The 27,713-nt window shown below is 35.9% G+C and overlaps 1 protein-coding gene and 1 pseudogene across 2 annotated transcripts; both read right to left on the minus strand.

Moving 5' to 3' along the window:
• Positions 1-1,002: 1,002 nt before the first annotated feature.
• Positions 1,003-13,541, minus strand: LOC111781073 (annotated as a pseudogene).
• Positions 13,542-15,694: 2,153 nt separating this feature from the next.
• LOC111781450 (acetyl-coenzyme A carboxylase carboxyl transferase subunit alpha, chloroplastic-like) lies at positions 15,695-20,922 on the minus strand. Of its 2 annotated transcripts, none has more exons than XM_023662035.1 (12): positions 20,737-20,922; positions 19,863-20,244; positions 19,697-19,771; positions 19,477-19,584; positions 19,221-19,381; positions 18,939-19,053; positions 18,708-18,862; positions 18,550-18,601; positions 18,404-18,472; positions 17,641-17,718; positions 16,410-17,553; positions 15,695-16,133 (listed from the first exon to the last, which is right to left on the minus strand). In XM_023662035.1, the coding sequence occupies exons 2-11, from the start codon at positions 20,187-20,189 to the stop codon at positions 16,411-16,413; spliced, it is 2,283 nt and encodes a 760-aa protein (XP_023517803.1). In that variant the 5' UTR covers positions 20,190-20,244; positions 20,737-20,922; the 3' UTR covers positions 15,695-16,133; position 16,410. The 2 variants fall into 2 exon arrangements, with proteins under 2 accessions (XP_023517803.1, XP_023517802.1); XM_023662034.1 differs by having other exon boundaries at positions 19,863-20,281.
• Positions 20,923-27,713: the final 6,791 nt, after the last annotated feature.

The raw sequence follows: 27,713 nt of genomic DNA on the forward strand, positions 1-27,713 counted from the left end.
ACAATTAAATTTACGATAGATCTATTATAAACAAAATAAAAAATACATAATAAATTAGACATTTTTTAAATTTATATATTATATATTAGCTTAAATGCGACTGTTCTTGCTAGCTTCAAAAATAAAAAAACCAAATTATTATCAAATGGAGATAAACTATTCCAGTTAAAAGTAAATAAAATTTATATCAAAATAAAAAACAATTTTTTTTTTTTACGGTACAAACTTTGAGAACTAAAAGTATAAAAATAAATCATTTTACAAAGTATTGAGATTTGTTTATCCGTCTATTTAGAATTTTCTAAATTACAAAACGATAGTCTCTAAATTTTAATAAGAATATATGCTATTAAAATTGTTAACTAAAGTGCGGAAGGGCAGGTTGAGAATCATAGACTAATTTGTATTATTTTTGCACAATACAAACTATATTGAAAATGATCGTAAAGATGAGAAGGTGAGTTTGATTGGACGAAAATGCTGATTCATGTGTATGAAAGAATCTGACACATCTTCCACTCTAATAAAATTTTTACTACACAAGGTAAACAAAATGAATAAAGACCCTAAACTAGCTAATGGACCGTTATGTGAATGGTTCGTCACAAAAGTGAATTTGGACATAATTCACAAGCCTACAACCAGCAGATATTTTCCTCTTCAAGCTTTCCATTCTAGACTTGCCCTCGCGATTTTAAAATGTGTCTACAAGGGAAAGGTTTACACATCTTTCACGTCTACTGGGATGAAGTTTTCACACCTATAAGAATATTTCGTTTCCTTCTCCAATCAATGTGGAATCTCACATAAACAAACTCCAACATATGAATGGAATTTATAGTTTCCTTTCCAGTAGAAGATGGTGCGTATAGAAATTGTAACGAACCGGTTCGGGAATACAAAGACAACAGGCTATGAAACAATATCCATAGCTCTTATTCTTATTCTCGGCCTCAAGAACTTAGCTCAAAATAAAGGTGTAGAGAAAAAGAGGCCAAAACATAACAGGACACAGACATGTTCATTACGAGTAAAGGCTGCTATTCACAACAGTAAAATGGCTCAGATTTACTTAAAATGACTGCCTTAGTTGCTGTGCTTAGCAATAATTCCTAAATGACCAAAAGAAAAATACTAATATACATGATGGATCCTAATCCTACATCTCCTCACCTGGAAAACTAGGAAGAAATGAATTTCAAAGCCCTAATTTTGAAGACATCTATCAAGTGCAATAACTGGATCATACAACTCGCCAGCCCTGCACCACAAACTAAAGGATAGTACAAGGAGAAGCTAATGGTGGATATCTGGGTCACCCTTTTTAATAATATATATGCACAATTCTACCAAGGAGAGACATCATAAAGCTGGCAACAGATTGAACAAGCAAGCAAGCAAAACATGTGGGGAACACCTTTTCAGCAATTTCATCCAAAGATTACCAACTAATACTGCCTAATTTCTGTATTTGGGCACACGTCTGTCTAGCTATCACCTCCGTCGTGTTGAATTCGTATGTTGAGCCGCTTTACTATCATTCCTTATCCTATCAGCATACATGGGCAAGCGTATTATCTCGTGAATCTCCTTCAACAAATCCTCCTCCGTGATATTGTCTCTAATGCTGCGCATGACCTGTTTCAAATATCAAGCAATATTAGTTGATGCAGGGTTTTTTTTTTTTTTAACTATCAGCAAAGCTTTGTATCAATTTGGCAGTAAAGGAACCTTTTTATAAGTATTGAAATCATTAGGAGTTGTTTTGTCTGTCCTGATACGCATGCAGACCCATACTTGCTCATCAGAATCCCAAGAACACTCAACAATCTTTCCTGAATAAAAGGAGGGATCGCCATCTGCAAAAACTTGAAAATAAGATTTGAAAGAATATACACTAAAGACTATATATATAAGTAAAGTATTCATCCCCAGACTATAAAAAACACATGAATGTAACATCTGATATAACAGTGCCCATGTTGCTCAAAAGCAAAACAATATCATATATTATTTCCAGATGATCCACTTTTTTATAGATAATTTATGAAGACAGTACATGCCAGCATGTTCTTATATGACAAAATTTCTTCAACCTTCTAGCAGATTTGAAACTGGAGACTATTAACTGATCTTACAATATTTCCTGTCAAAAGTAGAATACCATGCAACAAACTCAAGGATTTTAAACCAAATGACCTTCTGGTTATCCTGGAATTTTTGCATCAATTATGCAACCTTGAGAATATAGTTGCGAAGCATAGCTTGCGGTCAGAATTATCCACATATGCAAGAGCATGTGATCATCAAATCCCAATTACTCAACCAACCGACATTCAGCTACATAATTCCAGTAGCAACTACAAAAAGATAAATGAGCACGAATGTGGATTTATGAACTCATTGTAACACAATCCAGTAGTTTAAGAGGCAATGCAATGGGAGAGAAGAAAGTTTTATAGTCGTTAGATTGTGTGGCAACTTCTAGCCAACGCTAGCAGTAAAGTTTTGTCAAGCGGGTTCAACTTAATGAAAGAATTTGTTTCATGATCTGTCCAGCAGGTTCAACTTAGAAGGCAGATCACACTCGCACAAACTCTTCAATAAATCTCTTCACATACAATAATTTAATACTTTGTTCGATCTATAAGCCCCCGAATGGACCTCAGAAGTAATTTTACTTCATACCCTAAGTCCTTGACAATCAAGATGATATTTTCTTCACACAAATTTTGCAGCTGTCCACAATTGGATGTAAATGTTCATTTTAGTGGCCAATAAACATATAGATAATTAAAAATGATTTAACTGACTAATGCAAAGAGAACAAGTTGAGAGACAAAGAGGCAAAACTATTTGCATCAACCTTTGAACTTAACCCTATTTCCATCCATCGTTTTCCTCTTTCCACGTTCGAACAAAATAAGAATCTGAGAATCATCTTCACCCAACTGTCCAGACAAATAATTTTAAATTACTTCACCGTCAACTTCAGCTGCAGATATCAAATTCAATTCTAAAGAAATTACTTACAACCTCAAATAGGAAGTCGACTGAGTTCATTTCAGGATATTTCCACTTCAAAAGACCCTCATGAGTTCGAGGAACATAAGCATCATCCCACCCCTAGAAAAGAAAAACATTTTAGTGCAACAAATGCTGATAACAAATCTCTAAATAAAAGGTAGGGGCAATGTCAATTTGAACCCCTAAACATTGTAGGTTAAAACAATTAAAGCTCTAAACTAATAATTGAATCAATTAAAACTTAAAACTTCCATGAAGATCAATTTAGACCCAATGCTCAAATTTTTAAAAAAATTGTAAATGCATAATTTGCATGAGTTTAACACTTCTTTAACTGAAGGCATTAATGCAGTAATAGAGGAAAATGTTGGGAATCAAGTGAATAGTAGTGAATTTCATTAATATGAGTTGTTATCAAGTCTAAATTATTCAATTATAAAGTTGATTTCAATTATGATAGAATTATTTGTTTAAGATTTTATTCGAGTCACTTTCCAATTTTAAGGGTATAAATTTATTGTTCCCTAAAAAGTAAACTTCCCCAATGCTAGGCACAAACAGAAAACAGAGTATAAATCCAATATTTAAGAAGCATAGAGAAACAATGCGATTAAATAGAGATGCCACAAGAGATTATACGCTTGTAAACTTCGAGAAATAATACTTAGTATCAAAGTTTCCTGGAATAAAAGATGGTTCAAGTCCTATAAAAAATGAAAAGGTCAGTTCATATTTTATTTACTAAAAAATCAACTACCTGAAATATTAGACCATCGGCATCATGTGAAAGCCTCGGTATGAACTCCTTCAAAAGTTTGGTAACTGTAGAGAGCAACCAAAAATCTTTCCTCCTCACCTAATGAGTAATTTATGTTGAATCAAATAGCCACATCCAGAAGAAAAAGCATAACAAGAAAGTATGGATACACACCCTAAATGGCTCTAGGTCATATCTGTAATGAAGGTTTCTGCTTTGGTAAATATTCTGGCGCTCATAATTGCGAGGTTCAATCACTTCTTTCTCAAGCATCTTCCATCGTTCATAGAAAGGACGCTACACAATGGCAAGCTATTAGAGCTATAAAAAGGAAATAACAACTTATCACTAAAGGATACATGCCAATTAATTGAACGGTTTATTCATTGAGTTAAGAGATCTAGATAGAGTATCACATATAATCTAAGTCAGGTCAAAATACGAGAAGGAAATGATAAACCTACCACAAAATTAGAAATTAGAACGCTAATACTAATGCCTCTAAAATGATTACTTGGCTAGAATTGAACTGTACAATCAAGCACTCAGAAGCGATAGTTAAGTCTGTGGACTCATTAGTGCCAGCAAGTTGTGCAATACAATAGAGGTGGCAAAAATCAAACCAAAACAAAACACACGCGCACACAAATAATAATAATAAAATAAGCACACCCAATTGAAATTAAGCAATATTTTTTTTTAGTTAAACTACATTGAAAACATAAGTTTTCCTCCATTAGGAGCACTTTCATTGCTAACAAATATATAAATCAAACCTCAATAACTGAAACATGATTAATTGCCATCATATCATAGATAAGGTATCTTCTCTCCTGCTTCTGCGAGTCTGGCACAGTATCGATTATCATCTCTCCATCAAGTAGTGTAAAGTGGTGACTTTTTTCAACTAGTCCCTTGAAGCCAAAATTAATAATATATATCAGATTGAATGCTGGTACAATTATACAAGCACATACACCTTCAGTGAAGGATCGGGCAAACATACATCATTCGCATTTCTGCAAGGAAATCTCATTTGGACTCTTCGAAATTTAAAACCCCTGTCTATCAAGTAGCATCCATCCACGGTTATGAGCATCATATATCTTGTTCCATCAGCTTTCCACGTGGCATAATAATAGCGTTGCCTTAGCAGTTGCAGATTGTCTCTGAATAACATAAAAATAAAATCAAACTCATTATCATGAACTGAATTTCAACAGCAAACCCAATCAATAAGAACCTATAATCAACGGTAGCGTACAAATGATACTCAATTGATTCTTTGCTTCAATTTGTCAGGATAAGAAGCATTGGAATTACCAAAAGAGACTAAGTGCGAGGATGTCCACCGTAGCACAGAAGCAAAGAAGACTACAGAGAAAGGAGGTCTAATTTCCAAGATTCAAACACAAAAAAGCATAAGAGGCGGTAGCAGCTATTAGAAATAAGAGATGTTTCTAAATCACAGATATTACTTGAGAAGTTATTTACTCAAACAGTGAGCTACAAAATATATTACAATTGCAATTACAATAGTCAGAACTCTTTAATTATAATAGAGGTTACAAACTATAATAACATTACAAAATATTTTCTAAGTTAAGCATATAGCTCAGTCGCACCCCTTCACAACCAAAAGAGAAAAATAAATATATAAATAACCATTCTAATAGTCAGAACTAAAGCATCAGAATCACGAAACGCTCAATATCATCAGTAATTGAGTTCAGCAGGCAGCAAAAAGTCACGTGAAGGACTGAAGAGCAAGTAGCATGCAAAGTACTTGAAAACCTTATTAGAGTCCCAGACCACCAGACCAAGCCATTTAAATCACCTTGTTAAGGATCCAGAATTTGTATTTCTTTCACAGGAAGTAGTCTAAATATCGATCATTTGAACCTTCAGGATAGAACCTTAGCCAAGACTGTGTAAAGGCCCGTCACTGGCTAAGTGGTCCAAAATATACTACTCTTCAGGTATATATCTTCTTAGGAATTTAGCCAATATATGTATCATTAAGGCAAGGATTAACTGTTCTAATACTTCAAAAAAAATCTTGAAACACCTCCATAGTGTCCTTCACTATGTTCCATGTATTTTATTTCCAATAACTCAATAGAACAACCATCTAGAACAAAGAATTTTATCATATAAGAAACAAGTAATTCATTGATCAAGACCTCAAACAATCCAAATAATTGATGGTAGGCAATGGTTTGTCCAACTCAAACAAATGCTACAACCAACCTGTCCTCCACGTCATGTCTAGAGGGAAGAAGCTAAATTCTCTCGTTTTCAGATAAATCTGATTAAAAAATCAAATATTTCCTACTCAATCTACTATTCAACACGATGTCTATCATCTTCAAAAAGCTTTCAGTTGTAAAATTTCTCTGCCTTTTTTTTCTTTGTAATGAGAATCCAGCTTTCATCAAAATGAAATAATACGAAAGGGGCAAGTGAAAAATAGCCAAAGCCTCCGAAAAGTAACTAGTTATACAACAACCTCTGTCCAACCAACCCTAAAAGATAGTTATAGCATTAGATCTCAATACAAGTAAATCCTCTGTCCAAGACCTCTCAACATCATTGAAAATTGTCCTAATTCTCTCAGCACCTTCTCCATCATAAAACAGCAGCAAATGTACAAAGTGAAATGAACGCCAAAAGAATATTTTTAATAAAAGCCCCAAATCTCTCTAGAAAATTGACAACTCCAACTGAGGTGATACAAGTCCTGCAACGCACCCCTGCCAAGAATGCATCATTGCAGCCCCAACAAAATGACGAATACCTACCCATAGAGTCAGCTCTCTCATGCAAAGAAATTGACCTTAGAACAACCGTCCCTGACAAGGAAAATAAAGGAAACTACGGAAATTAGGGCTAGACAAAATAAGGAAGAACGAAGGATTAGGAACCATCTAGTGAGGACAAAGGGACCATATGCAAGTATCCTGGTTCCCGGAGTGGCATGAAGGGCATCCAGAAAAAAATAATTAAAAAAAGAAGAGTAGTTATCCACCAACTCACTATCTACCGAAGGGCGATAGTAGAAAACCAAATTTTAACAAAGAAAAAAAACCATGATTTCTTTGGCACCTTGTTCGCACCAACTGGAACGACTCGTGCCCAAGATTCGCCACCTATTGGCCCAAAAAATCCTCTGCATCCCCTGCGACATTGTCAAGTTGCTTATTTCTCACTTCTAAGAGTGAAGACTATCCCCACAAACCAACACGAGGCCTTCCAACATGCTTTGTCCTCACTCACATGCATCCTAGAAAAATTTTCAGGAGGTCACCTAACATAGAATTGATTAAGGCACCAAAAAGACAGGTGCACTCTGTTGGTATAGCTACTTTCAATTCGTTTAAGCTTTTCTTAGACACTCTATCCTCCAAATGTTCCCATTGAATGCGGTCTTCAATTTATTCATGTACCACCCCTCCCCCCACCCCATCTCACTTGGGTGCCACATGCCCACTTGCTTCCATGTTGGTTCATCCTCGAACCACACCTTACTAGGAGAGGTACCACCTTGATACCATTTGTAACAACTCATGCCTAGGATTCAGATCAAGATTCGAAATTTGAATTTGGCGCCTAATGGCCCCTACAATCCCTAACATCCCATGCAACATGGTCAAGTTACTCATTTCTCTCCCCACAAAACAACACGAGTCCTTCCAGCATACTTTGACCTCATTCACATGCATCCTATAAAATTTTTAGAAGGTCATCCAACATACAATTGCTCCAAGGAATGCACGTTTAACCTTGGAGTTCCTATGATTGAGTCACCAAAAAGGAAGGTGCACCTTGTGTAGTAATTTTCAAATTCCTTTAGACCTTTCTTAGCCATCCTATCTTTCGAATTGCTCTCATCAGGATGTGATCTTTGGTTCATTCATGTGCCCCTCCTTCACTCGAGTGTCACACCACCAAGCATCGCAGTTTCTTCATAAGAAAAAAAAAAAAAATTCAAATCAACCCCTCCTACCGAGAGAACTCTCATAACCCCAATCATAATAAGTATGCTGGGCCATGAAGCAAATGTATTGACTTCAAGTATAATCGCTTCATTGTAGTAACTACTAAAATTATTAATAAAATTAGAAGAAATTAGATTTTGAAAAACTTACTAACGAAAAGCTAAAAAGGGCCTTTGACTCACTATGCATAGAATGTCACACGAAGCACAAAGGCATTTAGAAGTAGAATTAATTAATTTAGGAAAATGATATGAATGAAGCTAAGGAAATTTTATGTAACAGGACCTGTTAAGAGACACTGGATGTGACCCTGGAAATTGCAAATTTGCTCTTGCCTGAAAAATAAAATATTTTGAATAATGAATCAAGTATAAGCTACACAAAAACATTTTGATACATCAGCAAGCTACATGTGTAAGTGCTTCAACTTCATAATGTATCTTATGTACAAATTCCGACTATAATTTTTTAAGCAATAGTGTTGCAAAGGCTCATGCATGTTGGCTTCGGCAATAAGTTCAAACTGAAACAAATTTCAATGTCCTATTTGAAAACTCAGATGATCATTCATCATCCTCGTTTCCTGGTGAATAGAATAATTGAATGAAAACAGCATAAAATTATATCAAGTATAAAATATATTCCATGCCTACCATATAAACTAACTGCTTCCAAGTTCTAAATCCACAACATATATAAGTTGGGAACGTTACATAGTTGGTAAACATACAATTCCTAAATATGAATTGCAGAAAGAATACAAACCAACTAAAATATAATTTAAAATAATATAACAGTAATAATGAATTAAAAAAACCAAAATTGTCAGGGAAAAGAGTTTCCTAATTGTTTCAGTGGTACTTTGTAAATAGATGGTTTAAGTGAACAAATTGTATGATTGTCCAGTAAGTAAAAAAACTTATTTTTATCATTATTAAGAGAGATAGAGATAGAAAGAGAGAGAGAGAGAAGAAGCCAAAACTCCCCATATAAAAATCCGCAGCAGTCTTGTGCGAATATCAGTGAAATAAATGGACGTGAAACGATGGATTATGATGGCTATAGTCTGATAAAAAAGTGCAGGCATAGGGGGAAAGGGTTAGAGAGCATACTCCAGCATTCAATTTAAGCATTTGATAGCAAAAGTGTTTTAAAGCACGTTCCTGGTCCTCAGGTATCTCATCTCCCAATATATCATCATTTGTCATCATTTGAGTACCATCATCATGATTTTCCTGGAAGACCAAAAAAATCTTCTTAAAAAATAAAATAAAATAATCTAAATCCAAAGACTAATTAGTAGAACTCAATTAGTCCTCCCTTTTTGTCCCTTCCTAACAAAACCGTTCACTTCTCTCTCTTGAAAAAGATTTTATCCCCACACCTACAACAAATGGGATCCACTAGCTCTTCTAATGCACTTGCTAAAGAAGGTAGAAGAAAAACTACAAAGAATACTGTATTGGTCAAGGGATTGGAACATGGGAAAGTAATGCACCATGGCTTAATTTTTGAACTTTTACATATACAAACACAGAGTGTATGGATGAGTAGGATGGAGCCTAATGCTGCAATTATCAAAAAGGAATTGAAAGTCGACTTCTGTGTGTATTCAATTTCCACGTGCAATCTAAATATGCAAAGTGGTCAGAAAAAAAAAAAAAAAAAAAAAAAAAAAAAAAAAAAAAAAAAAAAAAAAAAAAAANCTGGAGGCTTAAGGCAAAAGAGACCCTTCCTCTCTTTTTCTTTTGCACTTCATTATTGTCTAAGGGTTCCCAATCAGAAAAAATACCCACGGACAATTGCCCACACAGGTACCTACAAAACGCAGGATTTTCCCCCACCTACAGAGAGGCAAAATTTATGATGCACACCCACATGTCACAAGGAACTTTGCTCCAAACAAAAGTGAAAAATAAGGCAAGAGTTTCTAATTGGCACTCTTCTTTAGTCACAACCATTTCCTCCATGTCTCATGTTTGAAGAAAAAGGGCGAATGTCTTGTGGCTCTATGCCTCTAAGGCTACTCCATCAGAAATTTAATGAGAGAGCAATAAGAGTGTCTTTTAAGGAGTTTTCAAAGGAATTTTACAAATCCGTGGACCCTATTAGTTTTGCATCCTTCTTAGGGTGCTCTAGACACAAATTCCTAATAAATTTGCAACCTATAGTCAAATTTTTCCTATCGACTATCAAGCAAATTTCTTACGTGAAAAGGCAATTTGGTACAAAGAGTTCATATCCTCATCACTAAGTAGAGCAACTTATATATGATTCTGTACACTTCTTATGTAACAGTTCTATTAATATAAAGAAATGGAAATATAGGCAAGAACGAGTACTCTCTAAATATTGCATACATTCAAAGGAGCGGCAGAACCCCCATCATCGTCGTCATCCGGAACTGCTTCACCATTAAGATCAAGATCTGAAGATCTCTTCCACTCGGGCGTGGGTGGGCAAACAACCATTTCAGGTTTTTTTTCATGATAAAAGGCATATAATGCATCAATGTAGTCTGGCTTGTAAATTCCAGGAGGCCGTGCATCGGAAAACGTTTTAAGAGCCTGTGAAATGAGGATAAACCAATACCCCCCCGCAAGGGGTAGAAGACAAAACAAGAGACAAATCAATGAGCTAGACTAGGAAAAAACCATGACACTAGAATCATTTTACAGGTACACTAACTAACCTGGGTAACAGAAATGGATAGTGCACGCACAAGATAATTTATGATCATATATCCAGTGCGATTATGGCCATGAGTGCAATGGACAAGAATATACTTCTTTGAATGTTTCTGACGAGAAAGGAACTGAATGACCTGGAAAAAAAACGCGACATTTTAATTAGACCTAGGTATGTTATATGGTTGAAATAAATAAATAAAATACATCCGCACGTTCAGGTTCTACAACTTTCTCATTTACTTTGCTCAACAAGTAAACAAGTCTATACATGCACAATCACTTGAAACGTGTATAATTGGGTGTATGTCTATGCATATCCCAACACACTTTTTTCCCAAATCAAACTGATACACTGGAGAAGTTATGAGATCAAAGCCGTTCTCCCAGATCTTTGGTTGGAAAGGAAATTGAGATTCTTCTAGAATATGTTTCTTCCTTGGGCCGCTTGCTTTGATTCTGCTCATTTGAAAGCTTCACATGGAGTTTTCTATCCAAGTCTTTTACCAGTTTTCTTTGTTATTTAGGATGCTTTTATTTTTCCTTTATTGAGAGTTTTATGGTCTTATTTTCACTCCCTTGTAGGGTTTGTATTTTTAAGCATTAATCTCTTTTCATTTCACCAATTAAAAGTTTTGTTTCTGACTCTAAAAAAAATAATAAATAAATAAAATAAAGAAGATATTCTAAGACCTAATGGTCATTGCCAGGACATAAATGTTGCTTACTAAGTAAATCAATGGACAATAAGTTTAAAAATTGGTATATTGAAGTGACCCACATGGGTACGAGTTAGACAGTATTACACCTAAAGAAGTATTGATATCCTTCGGTTCCTTATTTCACGTTGTACCCAGTATCCAATAAAAAAAGATCAACGAAAGTTAATCCCTTCCACTCAAAATCTAATGTATGAAAGCATTTGTAAGAAAACGGAAAAGGATTATCTGTGTGTGTGTGAAATAAAATGGTACAAACCTCGTAAACAAACATATTGACTGACTTGTTGTCAGGTACAGAATCTCTCCCCTTGCAAGGAATCTTCCCCCAACAAGAACAAAGATCACAGAAAATTAGTAGAGTTCAACCCCTACAATTAGAAAGTACAATTAAGATAACATGCCATATTCCAACACTCACCTTAACATACTTGATACCCTCTTTATTCAAATCTGTTGTTGTATAATANTTTTTTCTCTTTCTCTGGTTTTTAAATATGTGCACAGATACTTACTTTCCTTCCCCAAACTCTCTGCTGATGGATCACTTGCTTAAACGAGTATCTTTTACCAGGTGTTATACAATCATTGAAGGATTCACCCAGAGGAACCTTGGAAGGAATCATGCAGCATATTTCTTGACCAAATGCAGGGCAATCCAACCAACCTAGAGATAAAAGAGGTAAACAAAAATTGCTAAAACATAAATCATAGAAAAGAAAGTTTCTTGACAGGAATGTTTAGTTCGCATGGTCTACGATTTAGCATGAAAACTTAACTTAAAGCCTCAAATATATGCATGAAAAATACCCAGAAAAAATAAATGGAAACGTAAAACTTTCATGAACCTCCCTTATTATTGACCAGTTGATAACTCAAATATTTACAAATAGGTACATGAAAAGGAGCCATAACCTTCGTAAAAAAGAAGGAATCAATGAAATCCAAAAACTAAGAACCTCACCTGGGGGAAGCCTGTTTCTATCATATTTTTGGTTTTTAGCAGGGTAAAACTGATCCCGTGCAGGTTGCTGGTATTCATGCACCGGTCTCTCAATAGAGCGATCTCTCTTCAACCGTCTTTTTCTTTCTTCTCGCTCCTAACACAAACGAATAGATGCACAATCAAGCAGGGCTGCTCATCTAGGTATCAATGTGTATGCATTATTACTGTTCGAGTGCATGCAAGTTCAATACACTGGTGCACTCACAAAAAGACTAAGTTTCCTCCTTCAAGTCATATCCTTTTCTTTGTATTGCTACATTCTCTCATTTTTTTCTTAACGGGTATTGGCCAAAAAAGAAAAAGAGAAAGAAGTCTACCCGAATATTAAATCTTACTAGAGAACGTAGAAAACCAAGATAAAATTCTCATCTATCCTCTACTTCATATAAAACGTTCTAATGAGGTGTCGGAAAAGGAAGAACAGATAGGAAGTTATAACAGAATATTCGCACAAACCATCCTTTTGTACGCTATAACAAAAGTTTCTTTTCTAGTTAAAATGAAAATACGGGCAGAAACACACATACCCGCCGTGCTATACTGGCACCGGACTCTATGTGTTCCTCTGGAGCACTATACACCTCTTCATGCCTCTCAAACGTCTCTTCATCCTCTTCAGGCACCGGCGAGGCATTTAAGTCCATGGAAACAATCATTCAACGACCACCAAGCAACATTTACTCCAAACCTCACAATTCCTCAAACACTGGAAAGTCGTGAACTTCACTGGTAACCCAATATTCAAAACAACCCTGCAAGTCCAAAAAAAACCCAAACAACACGAAATTACAACCATTTTGACTACAAGCTTCTCAAGTTAAAAAAAAAAAAACAACAACAACAACAACAACAACGAACCGCATTACTCGCAGAACGAAACCCGCAACCCTAGCTAATCAAACAACCTGAAGGGAAGCAAAATCCCGTACTCCCGACGCTTCTATTCTGCAAATTGGCAGCACTTAAGCTAAACACAAAAAAAAAAAAAAAAAAAAAAAAAAAAAAAAAAAAAAAAAAAAAAAAAAAAAAAAAAAAAAAAAAAAAAAANGGCAGGCAATTGCAATCGACTGCCAATCCCTGCCGAAACTACGATCCACCAACGCAAGGTTGAAGAAGACAGTGGCAGAAAGCAAGAACGCGAAGACGCCGGAAAGCAGAAATCCAGCAAGGCGTAGTCGAAAATAATTTCAGAGAAAACAGTGGCATGGAAAATCAAAGACAAGAAAACCTACATAATTGACCTCACCGGCCAGTTGAAGTCGCATTCGAAACCCTAAGAAGAGAAGAGAAGAGAAATGAAAGTGAAAAAAATAGAGAGAAGAGGGAAAGAACGAAAGAAAAAGAAAGAAAAAGAAGATGAAAATAATCAATGTCACGGGCAAGAGAGAGAGACGAACGTGGGAGCAAAAAGATGAACGAATCAAAAATTATTTATAATTATATCATTTTTTTTCCATTTTTTTTTTCTTTTATTCTGACAATAAATACAATTTTATCCAACAAATTAAAATCCAAAATTGCTTGTAATAGTTATAAATAATTGAATTAAATTAAAATTGGAAGGGTGGCCTCTCTACAAATAAATAAATAAATAAATGCGTGACATTTATTTTAATAAATTAAAAATATACTTTAATTACATCAAATAAAATAACTAAATATACATTTGAACACTTTTTTAAGGAAAATTACTAAATTTGTAACTATTTATCAAACTAAAGTAATTCTGTAAATATTCGTGGTAAATAGGTGATGTGTGACCGTTCATTTGATTGTAATTTTCATTACCCCATATTGGGTTTTTTTTTTTTTTTTTTAAATAAATTAAATATATTTATTGTAATAATAATGAATTTCAGAATTATTTTAGAATAATATGTAATCTGGATAATATTACACCAACTAGACCTCCGTCCCAGGAATAATTATTGTTCCACAAAATATATAATTAGAGTCTCAAAATTAAATATTTTTTTAAATAACTAAATAGTATATATATACATACACATACATATACGTGTGTTGAAAATATATTTATATTAAGCGGGGGGATGAGGATATGGAACATAATCCCGTCCCCGACCCCATTTATCTTAATGAAAAAAACAAAATTTTCTATTCCCTCCCCCATTCTCTGTCTAAACAGGAAATCTCTTTCCCGTTCAAATAAAATAGATATCTCCACATTGGAAGACTAAAATTATATCTCGAAATTTAATAATTTGACGTCCGAGTATCATTTTGCAAATAATTAATGAAAATTGTACTATTTAAGTTCAAATTCAGGCATTTTAATTAAATATGCACAAGCTATTACCTGGCATGTTACATTTATTGCATAACGATTTAATTTTGGCAACATGGGCCAACTCCGAACGAAAAACTATTGGTGAAGAAAATACTGTTTAGAAAATGGAGTTAAGAAGGATAGTAAATTTTGATACACAAATTTTATCTTGCTTCATATTATGACAAACCCAACAATTTATTACAGCTTAATAATTTACCTTATAAGATTCAATAACCACGAAGATGTCGTTCAATGCTTGGTTGAAATTACAGTCAGTAATTGTTGGATGATGTATTTATAAGTTACTATGAATGTGAAGCTATCACAAGTACCAAACTTTGATATCATAATATCATAATCACAAGTATTATCTCGTGACCTACACAATTTAAGAAATTCATCATATATACAATATTATGTATGATGAAAGGACATTGACGTCAAAATTACGTAAAAGATGAAATAGTACAAAGTAAATATGTGAGATCCTATTCGGTTGGAGAGGGGAACAAAACATCTTTTTATAAAAGAACCACTCCCAGGCAATTTTAAAAATCTTGAAGAAAAGCCCGAAAGAAAAGCGCAAAAAAGTTAGCGGTAGGCTTGAACTGTTACAAATGGTAGCATAGCCAAACACTGGGCGATATGCCAGCAAAGCGGCTGAACCCCGAAGAAGGGTGGACGCGGTGTGCCAGCGAAAGCACTGGGCCCTAGGTAGATTGGGAGTCCCACATCTAGTAGAGAGACGCGGTGTGCCAGCGAAAGCACTATGCCCTAGGTAGATTGGGAGTCCCACATCTAGTAGAGAGGAGAATGAGTGATCCTAGGAGAGTGAAAAATGAGATCCCACGTCGATGGGAGAGAAGAACAAAGTTTTTTTTTAAGAGTGAAAACTTTTTTAAGAGTGAAAACCTCTCCCTGACGCGTTTTAAAAACTTTTGCAGAAACTTCTACTAGTAGAGGTTTATGAGTTCAACCCCATCATAGAGTGAAAATTTGAATTTTTGAATTTTTGACCTTGTAGTTGATGATAAATTAAGTCATATACATTACCAGATACAAGAGTAATCGAGTAAATGAGAGATGAACTTACACGTCATAAGGCTTGCAATTGAAAAGAGTCGGAGAACAAACATGTATGCAACCTCTTCTAGTGATTCCTCGAACCAAAACCCTTTAGCCTGCAAACCAAGCATGCCTGCAAAGACAATTAAAAGAGAAGCTACTTTGCCTATAAACTTATTGTGTAATGTTCCAACCAGGATGTTTAGTTTCTAAACAAACATTTTAAAGAGTTTGCAATGCATTATTAGTCTCCAAAACAATCTAGCAATCTATACAAAGCTATCTGGATCTATTAATAGAAAAAGAAGAAACACAGCAACAAGTCAGAAAAATAGCTCAATTTAGAAAAGAAAAGCCCCCTGAAAACAGGAAGAAGAAAATGTAGCAGCCCTGCGTGTCCTTCCTGCTCCTGCTGACCCTAAATCTTGTAACCTATCAAAATCAAGCGACGACGTTGAATAAGGGTTAGAAGCGGGAACGGATAACTTGGTTTTCTGGCCAATGAGGACGCTCTAACTAGTTTCCTGTTACATGCAACTTCTTCTTAAACATGGTCCTGCTCATGTATACTGGCAACTAAAACCCTGCAAAAAGATCGAAAGTTAATAAGTAAAACTCCTCAACATAGACATTTTGCATTCATTGGCAAGAGTCATTCCATAGTCAAATTTTATGTGCTCCTCAAGGTTAAAAAACTGGTCATAACTATTGAGATATTTATACTTATCAATGTTGATCGGAAAGCGAAGACCGTCGATGCACTAAGCCTTTCAAGTTTCTATGTATTTCTCTGCATCCACGTGTGCGTGTGCGCGTGCGCTTGATTCTTATGCGTGGTAAAACAAAACTGAAAAACTCACATTAAGCGAAGGTATGCTCAGCACCCAAATTAGTCTGAATTCTAGCATCTCCATCACCTTCTTTTGGATCCAACCCTGCTGAAGATTCTGCAGTTTCTAATATCTCTTCCCTCAGTTTTTCATGTTTGTTCTTCAAGTCTGAAGAATCCAGTGCAGCAGCAAGGCTCTGCTTTATTTGCTGCTCCAAAGCCAAAATTTTGTTTCTTGAGGTTGTATCTGGTGTCTTTCCAGCCTTGGCTACCTCAAGTTTCAGTAATTCAATCTTATCTTTTAGATCTGTTCTGCTTGCAACGCTTTCAATTCCCTGATTAATTTCCTCATTCAACTCTTTTATCTTTGGTTTGAACAGAGACAATGACGCCTGCCCGCTAAGGCCTTCTGCTTTTGACGTTAGTACCTCAACACCTAAACCCAAGGACTTGAGGGCATCCAACAACTCCCCTTGTATTTCCTTCTTTACTTTATCAATTTTCTTTTGCAGTTCGGGGTCCAAATTCATATATGTAGATGCCCCTGAATTTGCGATTTCGGCCCTCAGCGCTTCATATTTCTCCCGTACATCAGATCGACCCAGAACCTCTGCAAATTTTTTGTTGATTTCCTGCTTCAATGGGGTCTCCTCCTTAACATCCTTAACTGAGAGAGCCTTGGATTTAGATAAATTCTTTAGCATTTCGAGTTTATTCTTCAGATTCTCGTAGTTGGGAGCTTTAGACAACCCCCGGTTGAATTCATCGCTAAGCTTCTCGATTTTATCTTTCAATGCTGGTTGGATAAGTCGGTCCGGTGACTTTGCTTTTGAAAATTCTTCTCGCAGCGCAGCAAGCCTGTCCTTTAAGCCCATGGCCTTTACTGCCTCAGAAAATTCAAAATCAACTTCTTTGTTTAATTTTTCAATCATCTTATTCAGATCTAAATCTGAATTCCCAATGGAGGATTCCTTAGCTTTCACTGATTTTTGTTTCACTTTTTTCACCTTAGTCTCCGGTTCCTGAACTGACTTCATTCTAATGGGTTTTTCCTTCTTTTTCATGTTAACTTTCCTTTTTCGCTCGATTGGAATGCCTTCTTGAAACCCTCCAACTTTACGAAATTTCAGCATTCGATGCTTCAATAGTTCTTCCGTGTCCATCTTCAAAAGCTCCTGAAAGACGTGCAGAAAATTCATTAATGTATACGCTACAATGAGAACGACCAGGTTTCATTATTTTAGAAAAAGTCAAGGACCTACATCCATGGTCTCATTTATTGCAATCTTTATTTGTTGCGAGGTCCAAGCAGGATCTGCATGCGCGCCACCCAAGGGTTCCTGTGAACAACAATGCTTAAAATTATTATAGGTACAAAATAATCTTAGGAAAGAAGAAGGGGAAAAGAAACAGACCATCTTCTATCAAAATAATAACATATGCAAAGAGAGCCTCAACCTGAGGCTAAAAGAAGTTACAGAGAAGCTTCAACTCAAAGTTAATACAATGCACGATGACAGTTGAAAATATTACGAGTTCAGGTGTATTTTTTTTTTTTTTTTTTTTTTTTTTTTTTTTTTTTTTTTTTTTTTTTTTTTACGATAAGAAACGAGGAACATATGATCAAAACAATAAGATATAAGAGGAAAGCCTCAGTTCAAGTCAGTTTAGACCTGCAGTTACTACGGAAGGGGAAAGAAACTAAAAATACAAATTAATTAAACTAAGAAACGTTTGGATAGTAAACTAAGAAACGTTTGGATAGTATTAAATGTTTAAGCCTTAAGGTATATAGTTTGAAATTATGGATATTGTTAAAGGAAAAACAGCGAATATTTTTTAATAACAAGCATATAGCATTCAACACATAAAAACAAGGATGTGCCCCTAGCATATATGTAACTACACTCATTTCTAAGCAGGCATAAACGGTGTCAGAACTGGAAAGAGGAACAGACAAGAAAGGAATTAAGAACTAAGAAAAGAACATGGAATATCAAGATATGTGAAGGACAGTGTCGTTACAGGGATAATGCCATCGGCAATTTGTAATTTGCACAACTCTGGTGCAGTAATTTTTAGCTTCTCTGCTGCCTGCAAATAACAAATATATCTCAACAAATATAGATAAACCTCTAAAAGAAGATACTAAGGGTTGAATGTATAAGAACCTGTGGAGAAGCTTTTGCACTTTTCCACAAGATTGCAGCACAGGCTTCAGGACTAACATATTTGAAAATTAAACGGGTTATTGGTAAATCAGCAGAATTTACAATGAAATAATAGTGAAGTTGTCTTAATTTACTAAAAGAGTAGGCATGAAATGCACCTGGCGACATAGAAAACTGCATTTTCGAGCATTAGCAACTTATTGGCACAACCGATTGCCAGGGCACCGCCAGAGCCTCCTTCTCCAATGACAATTGAAATGATTGGTACCTTGAGACCAAACATAGTCCTCAAATTGTGAGCAATAGCCTCACCCTGCAAATTTATGAAGCAAATCAGTTCTCCAGATAAAGGAAGAGCTCCATAAAAAAGAATATTTTGTTTTTCATACTTGGCCCAGTTCCTCAGATTTGAGATCCGCAAATGCACCTGGCGTATCAATGAAAGTAACAATTGGGAACCCGTGGTGATCTGCGTAGTACATCATGCGAAGTGCTTTCCGATAACTGTTAGGAAATAAGTAAAACTAGTCAGGATTAGATATCTAATATCCTAACTTCAAATTTTCCAACAAGCTCGGATTCGACAAGGAGTAATTCATATTCCTTTCTACTTCAAAACATGCATAATGTTAAATCTAATATAGAACATGTTTCTCCATTACTAAACATACCCATGCGGAGTAGGCATTCCAAAGTTCCGCTGAATATTTTCTTTTGTGTTTCTACCCTTTTGGTGACCCATGAACATGTATCTTCTCCCATCAATGGTTCCTATGCCAGTAACAATGGCAGGATCGTTGTACCCTAACCGATCTCCATGAAGTTCAACAAACTGTAAACATGTAGAAAATATTTCTGGCATCAAAATTACCAAATCCACAATCCAAAATTTTCAATACCACTTTCACAGTAAAAAGACCACAAAACCTTGTCAGTGATATTGAACACGTGATCGAGGAAAGTTGGCCTGTTAGGATGTCGAGCTATATTAACACGTTGTATAGGAGTCAGATGAGTGTATAAATCCTTTAAAGCCTGAAACCAACAACGAGAAGCAGTCAAGCTCATTGAGGAAAATTTATGTGAAAAAGATCAAATTTCAACACTTCAAATTGGAATAAGAACTCCGTTAATAGTAATAACAAACCTGTTGATATTTATTTTCTAATGAAAGAATCTGATCACTGAAGTCTAGACCAGTTTCATGAGCCATTTTCCGCACCTACATCCAGAATGAAAAGACAATCATTGCCAAAGATAGTGAGAGATGCACAATCAGAAGATGCAACTAACACTCGTAAGGAGAGACTAACATCGATAATCTTCTTTTCAAGAACAACAAGTGGTTTTTCAAAATCAAGAGTAACAGGCTTCTGCTTCTCTTTCAGAGGCTTGAAATGTGAGAGATGAGTAAGAACTCCACCCTTGACATTCTCATCCGCATCATCCGGCCATGGATACTCGTGCTTCTTCCCCTTCCTTAACTTTGCACTAACTGAAATGGCTTTCCTTCCTGGGTTTAATCGCGCTCTTCCCAGAGCCCTCAAAGGGATACCACTAACGCCATTACTCAAGCTTCGAAGAAGATCAGACGCCGAAGTACCAGATAATGCCGCTGAAAGAGTAGAAATAGACGCCATTCTCTTCTCCCAATCTCAATCTAACTACTTTTTCAGCTAAACCCACCAATGAGATCTCTAACAATCAATACAACGCCTTTAAAATTATAAATCTGAAAACATAAACCAAAGGAATGCATAAAGATTTAGGAACAGTCCCCCTACTCCATGAAAACACGACAAAATGTGACAATTACTCAGAAAGCGAAAAAGAGAGAGAGAGAAAAAAAAAAAAAAAAAAAGGGGAAATGCAAACGAAGCTAACAGTTCAAAAAACAGAATCTCATAAAAAAGCACCGATCAACTCAACATCAACCAACCAAATCCATCAATCATCTGAGATTTAGAAGAATTCAAATCCAATAACAAAAAAGAACACAACGATTCAACAAATCCCACTTCCAAACCAACGCCATTTCCCCATAAAAGCAGCACAATCAGTCAATTACAAACTTAAATTCATCAATGCATCAATCCAAATCAATGCCTCACGAACAGAAAAACACAACTCCCATGGAATTACCGAAAAGAAACAAAAACATTCATAGCTCATTGTCTTAAAAATTACCCGAAATTGGCTGCAAAAGCCGTGAGATCCCCGGAGGAGAGGTGCCAAAGAGGATCTAAAACCTGAAGAAACGGGAAGATGGGTGCGTTAAAGCATTGAAGAGGAGCAATATAGCATCGAAGAGATCGTCATAAAGGAGGAGCTGTTTGTGTGTCCCTTAGAGAGAGAGAGAGAGAGAGAGGAGAGTGGCGATACTTCATAGGGGGTTTGATTCAAGGTTTTTATATATACCGATGAATTATCTAAAAAAATATTTTCAAATAATAAAGTTAAAATTGTATTACATATTTAAATTGTCTGAAAAGTTATAGATTAAAAAAAATATATTTTGTTTATTATAAATTTATTTTTCATATATTTACTAATTACTTTTAATAATATAAAATAAATGAGTAAATTATAAAAATGTATTAAAAGAAATGAGATCAATATATCATTTTTATACTCCTAAATACGATGGAAATAAAATTTATCTCAGGTTGGGGGCAAAATTGGAAATTATGAAAAAAGCTCGAGTTCGAACACGTTGACAAAAAACACGCTTGCCCTGCATGTACGTTCAACACCAACATGTACTCGTTGATCATTGTGTAGAGATCTTGGTAGAGCAAAACCCGACAACCCCTCTCCTATGAATACTACAAATTTTAATTATATTAATTCAAATTAGGTTTACTAATCTTTACCAATTATAAACCTACCAATAGAATTCAATGTAGCTTATTTATTTAAAAAATATAGACATAAGTAATATGAACTCCTATTCTACGATTTTTTTTCATAACACTTATTTTGAAGTATTTATACCGACACAGATTCTTTTAGCATGTTTTGTCTTCACTCACATGTTTGCGAGAAAAATTATCTAAAAATTGCAAAACTAAACATGTTTTAATTATGACATTTTTATAATTGAATTAATGAAAAAAAAAATATATTTCATTGGTACGATAGCAACTATGAGTATTTTTTAATCATCATATTTTAAGAGTATGATTATTTTTATTTAGATTTAATATCGAGTTTTTCTTTTTTTTAATAAAATACTCTTTGGAATATTCAAACCATAGAAGATAGGTGGGGTTTAGGTGGTGAGTAGGTTATTGTGTACGCTATTTATTTTGATGGTTTCGAAAATGAATATTGCACCGCAATTTTGAAAATGACACATTTTTTAAAATCTAATAATATCAATAATACTTATAAGGTTATTATTACGACAATTATTATTAGGGGGAACATTCAACCCGACAATCCAACAACTCGGACCAACCCAACCCGAACTAGAAGGGTTGGGTTGAGTTGGATTATCATTTCGAGTAGGGTTGGGTTCATTTTTCTGAATTCGAACTGTTCGGTTTCGGGTTCATGGGCAAAACCTTTGAATTGACCCGAGCAAAAAAAAAAAAAAAAAAAAAAAAAAAANTGTTTTTGTATTAATAAGTTTGTTAGAGTGGTACTGAGGCTGGTTTAGGGAAACTCATGTCCGAGTTCGATGCCAGACAGATATATTACAATTTTCGCTCGCTCGTTTTTTTATTGAATTTTTTTTTTCCCGCCTAATTATTATTAGCAGTATTATAATTATTATAAGCTTAGGCTTATATATCCGTCTTTCATGTTGACATTCTTATATATTATATCTTAGTATGTAGATCGTAAGACAACCTAATATAACAAACATGTACTTGCTTACATAACTTTACATACATGCCGATTTTCTTATGTCGGAGCCATACTTAGAGATGTTCATGGGGCTGGGTACTCTGTGGACAAGAAGCTTCTCGTTCCCATTCTCACCACCTATTTTATTTCTCATCCTTACGAAATTCTCTCATTTATTTCTGCACGGATCGAGGTGTAAATACAGCTCGAAGAATTTGCAGGAATCGAGTTCCCTGCAGGTAATTTTTTATTTATTATTCTTTTAAAATATAATTATTTTAAAATTTTCATTTTTAATATAACATTTATTAAAAAAATTATAAAAAATCTTAATAAATCAATATATTTCCTAATATAATTTTTAAAATTCAAGTTGGAATATTATAATATAATTTTAATTTAAATCTTAAAATTAGAATCGTAAGATTAACTATTTAATCTTTTTTAATATATACGTGTACACGGGGCGGGGATTTGGGTGTGTCAGTGGCACGGGTTCGAATCCGGTCATTCTATATTTTAGCTTCTTTTCATTCCGTGTGTCAGAGTGGTTATGAGGTGAATTATGCCGCTCACGACTTGTTTTGCACAAAAACCTATTGTATATTAAAAATAAAATTATATTTTAGTTTTTTTCATTTAGTGGGCATGTCAGAATGTTACTGGTATGACTAGAAATTATGTAGGCGTTTCTCATGTAGGTTTGAATCATGCTACGATTTGTTTTGCACAAAAGTATATGCCGATTTGTTTTGCACAAAAATCTACATTTAAAGTTAAAATTATATTTTAGTTCTATTCATTCAGTGGGCGTGCTAGAGTGATTATTTGGGCGCACTAGAGTCGTTATCAGGCAGGACTAGAAATCATTTGGGTTCAAGTTCGAATCTTGTTGCACTTCTCTATTCAGTGGGCGTGCTAGAGTGATTATTTGGGCGCACTAGAGTCGTTATCGGGCATGACTAGAAATCATTTAGGTTCAAGTTCGAATCTTGTTGCACTTCTCTATTCAGTGGGCGTGCTAGAGTGATTATTTGGGCGCACTAGAGTCGTTATCGGGCATGACTAGAAATCATTTGGGTTCAAGTTCGAATCTTGTTGCACTTCTCTTTTGCACAAAATTTACTTAATCTCGAATCCTACTGCTCATGATTCTTGCGGAGGTTCGAATCTTGTTGCTCTTGACTTGTATTTATTTTAGCTCCTTTTCATTTAGTCGGTGTGACAAATTCTTGTGCTCATGAATTGGACTTGTGTTTTTCATTCATAGGTGTGCTAGACTGGTTATCATGCATGCCTAAAAATGTGTTTTTCATTGAGTGGGTGTGCTGGAGTGGTTATTAGGCATGACTAGAAATTACGTGGGCAAATTCGAATCCTGTCGTTTTTTTTCATTTAGTGGGCGTGACGGAATGGGCATGACTAGAAATCTCAAATCCTACTACTTAGGACTTTGACATGTTCTGCTTTTCATTCAGTGGGCATGTCGGAGTGGTTATCAAACATGATTAGAAATCATGTGGGCTTTGCCCGTGCAGGTTTGAACCCTGTCGTGGCGTGGTGGAATGGTTATCAGGCATAACTAGAAATCTCGAATTCTACTGCTCACGACTTCGACTTGTTGTACTTGAATGGTTATCGGGCATGACTAGAAATCATGTGGGCTTTGCCCACACAGTTTAGAATCCTGCCACTCATGACTTATATTTTTTTTAGCTCCTTTTCATTTAGTGGGTGTGGCGGAATGGTTATCGGGCATAACTAGAAATCTCAAATTCTACTGCTCATGACTTCGACTTGTTGTGCTTTTCATTCAGTCGAAGTGCCGAAGTGGTTATCGGGCATGAAATAATGTGGGCTTTGCCTGTGGAGGTACGAATTCTGTTGCTCACGAGTTATATTTTTTTTTAGTTTCTTTTCATTTACTGCTCAGGACTTCGACTTGTTATTTCTTTAATTAAGTGGGTGTGCTAGAGTGGTTATCAGGCATGATTAAAAATCATGTGGGCTCTGCTTGTGCAAGTTCAAATCTTGCCGCTCATGACTTGTGTTATTTTTTATCTTCTTTTCATTTAGTGGGCATGACTAGAAATCTTGAATCCTACTGAGGACTTCGACTTATTATGCTTTTCAATTAGTGGGCGTGCTGGAGTGGTTATCGGGCATGACTAGAAATCATGTAGGCTCTACCCGCGTAGGTCTGAATCCTGCCGCTCATGACTTGGATTTTTTTATCTTCTTTTCATCATTTAGTGGGCATGGCTGAATGGTTGCATGACTAGAAAGTGNGATTCTTGCGGAGGTTCGAATCTTGTTGCTCTTGACTTGTATTTATTTTAGCTCCTTTTCATTTAGTCGGTGTGACAAATTCTTGTGCTCATGAATTGGACTTGTGTTTTTCATTCATAGGTGTGCTAGACTGGTTATCATGCATGCCTAAAAATGTGTTTTTCATTGAGTGGGTGTGCTGGAGTGGTTATTAGGCATGACTAGAAATTACGTGGGCAAATTCGAATCCTGTCGTTTTTTTTCATTTAGTGGGCGTGACGGAATGGGCATGACTAGAAATCTCAAATCCTACTACTTAGGACTTTGACATGTTCTGCTTTTCATTCAGTGGGCATGTCGGAGTGGTTATCAAACATGATTAGAAATCATGTGGGCTTTGCCCGTGCAGGTTTGAACCCTGTCGTGGCGTGGTGGAATGGTTATCAGGCATAACTAGAAATCTCGAATTCTACTGCTCACGACTTCGACTTGTTGTACTTGAATGGTTATCGGGCATGACTAGAAATCATGTGGGCTTTGCCCACACAGTTTAGAATCCTGCCACTCATGACTTATATTTTTTTTAGCTCCTTTTCATTTAGTGGGTGTGGCGGAATGGTTATCGGGCATAACTAGAAATCTCAAATTCTACTGCTCATGACTTCGACTTGTTGTGCTTTTCATTCAGTCGAAGTGCCGAAGTGGTTATCGGGCATGAAATAATGTGGGCTTTGCCTGTGGAGGTACGAATTCTGTTGCTCACGAGTTATATTTTTTTTTAGTTTCTTTTCATTTACTGCTCAGGACTTCGACTTGTTATTTCTTTAATTAAGTGGGTGTGCTAGAGTGGTTATCAGGCATGATTAAAAATCATGTGGGCTCTGCTTGTGCAAGTTCAAATCTTGCCGCTCATGACTTGTGTTATTTTTTATCTTCTTTTCATTTAGTGGGCATGACTAGAAATCTTGAATCCTACTGAGGACTTCGACTTATTATGCTTTTCAATTAGTGGGCGTGCTGGAGTGGTTATCGGGCATGACTAGAAATCATGTAGGCTCTACCCGCGTAGGTCTGAATCCTGCCGCTCATGACTTGGATTTTTTTATCTTCTTTTCATCATTTAGTGGGCATGGCTGAATGGTTGCATGACTAGAAAGTGCACACGACTAGAAATCTCGAATCCTAGTGCTCAGAACTTCGCCTCTCACGACTTGCATTTTTTTATCTTCTTTTTATCATTTAGTGGGCATGGTTGCCTGACTAGAAAGCGCACACGACTAGAAATCTCGAATCCTAGTGCTCAGAACTTCGACTTGTTGTACTTTTCAATTAGTGGGTGTGCCGGAGGTTCGAATCCTGCCTCTCACGACTTGCATTTTTTTATCTTCTTTTCATCATTTAGTGGGCATGGTTGAATGGTTGCCTAACTAGAAAGCGCACACCACTAGAAATCTCGAATCCTACTACTCAAAACTTCGACTTGTTGTACTTTTCAATCAGTGGGCGTGCTGGAGTGATTATCGAGCATGACTAGAAATCATGTGGGCTTTGCCCGCGCAGGTTCGAANATTAAGTGGGTGTGCTAGAGTGGTTATCAGGCATGATTAAAAATCATGTGGGCTCTGCTTGTGCAAGTTCAAATCTTGCCGCTCATGACTTGTGTTATTTTTTATCTTCTTTTCATTTAGTGGGCATGACTAGAAATCTTGAATCCTACTGAGGACTTCGACTTATTATGCTTTTCAATTAGTGGGCGTGCTGGAGTGGTTATCGGGCATGACTAGAAATCATGTAGGCTCTACCCGCGTAGGTCTGAATCCTGCCGCTCATGACTTGGATTTTTTTATCTTCTTTTCATCATTTAGTGGGCATGGCTGAATGGTTGCATGACTAGAAAGTGCACACGACTAGAAATCTCGAATCCTAGTGCTCAGAACTTCGCCTCTCACGACTTGCATTTTTTTATCTTCTTTTTATCATTTAGTGGGCATGGTTGCCTGACTAGAAAGCGCACACGACTAGAAATCTCGAATCCTAGTGCTCAGAACTTCGACTTGTTGTACTTTTCAATTAGTGGGTGTGCCGGAGGTTCGAATCCTGCCTCTCACGACTTGCATTTTTTTATCTTCTTTTCATCATTTAGTGGGCATGGTTGAATGGTTGCCTAACTAGAAAGCGCACACCACTAGAAATCTCGAATCCTACTACTCAAAACTTCGACTTGTTGTACTTTTCAATCAGTGGGCGTGCTGGAGTGATTATCGAGCATGACTAGAAATCATGTGGGCTTTGCCCGCGCAGGTTCGAATCCTGTTGCTCACGACTTGCATTTTTTTATCTTCTTTTCATCATTTAGTGGGCATGGCTGAATGGTTGCCTGACTAGAAAGCTCACACGACTAGAAAGCTCACACGACTAGAAATCTCAAATCCTACTGCTCAAAACTTCGACTTGTTGTACTTTTCAACCAGTGGGCGTGCTAGAGTGATTATCAAGCATGACTAAAATCATGTGGGCTCTGCCCGCGCAGGTTCGAATCCTGCTGCTCACGACTTGCATTTTTTTTATCTTCTTTTTTGCATTTTTTTTATCTTCTTTTCATCATTTAGTGGGCATGGCTAAATGGTTGCATGAATAGAAAGCACTCAACTAGAAATCTCGAATCTTACTGCTCACAACTTCAACTTGATGTATTATTCAATCAGTGGGTGTGCCATTTAATCAGTGGGTGTGCCGGAGTGGTTATCGGGCATGACTAGAAATCATGTGGGCTTTGTCGTGTAGGTTCAAATCTTGTTGCTCATGACTTGTATTATTTTTATCTTCTTTTTTCATTTAGTGGGCATGACTAGAAATCATGTGTGGAATCCTGCTTACTACTTGGATTTTTTTATATTCTTTTTATCATTTAGTGTTTTATATTCTTTTTATCATTTAGTGGGCATGACTGAATGGTTGCATGACTAAAAAGCTCTCAAGGCTAGAAATCTCGAATCTTGCTCACGACTTTGACTCTTTTGCCTACACAGGTTCGAATTCTGCCG

Source organism: Cucurbita pepo, chromosome LG19, assembly GCF_002806865.2.
Source record: "Cucurbita pepo subsp. pepo cultivar mu-cu-16 chromosome LG19, ASM280686v2, whole genome shotgun sequence".
NCBI classification, from domain to species: Eukaryota; Viridiplantae; Streptophyta; class Magnoliopsida; order Cucurbitales; family Cucurbitaceae; genus Cucurbita; species Cucurbita pepo.

Coding starts and splice junctions, on each gene's coding strand:
- LOC111781450 (XM_023662035.1), bottom strand. CDS start 20,189: ATGGCGTCTATTTCTACTCTTTCAGCGGCATTATCTGGTACTTCGGCG. Junction 18,473..18,549: donor GTGCAAAAGCTTCTCCACAG/GTTCTTATACAT, acceptor TGTTATTTGCAG/GCAGCAGAGAAGCTAAAAAT. Junction 17,719..18,403: donor TTGCCGATGGCATTATCCCT/GTAACGACACTG, acceptor TGTTGTTCACAG/GAACCCTTGGGTGGCGCGCA.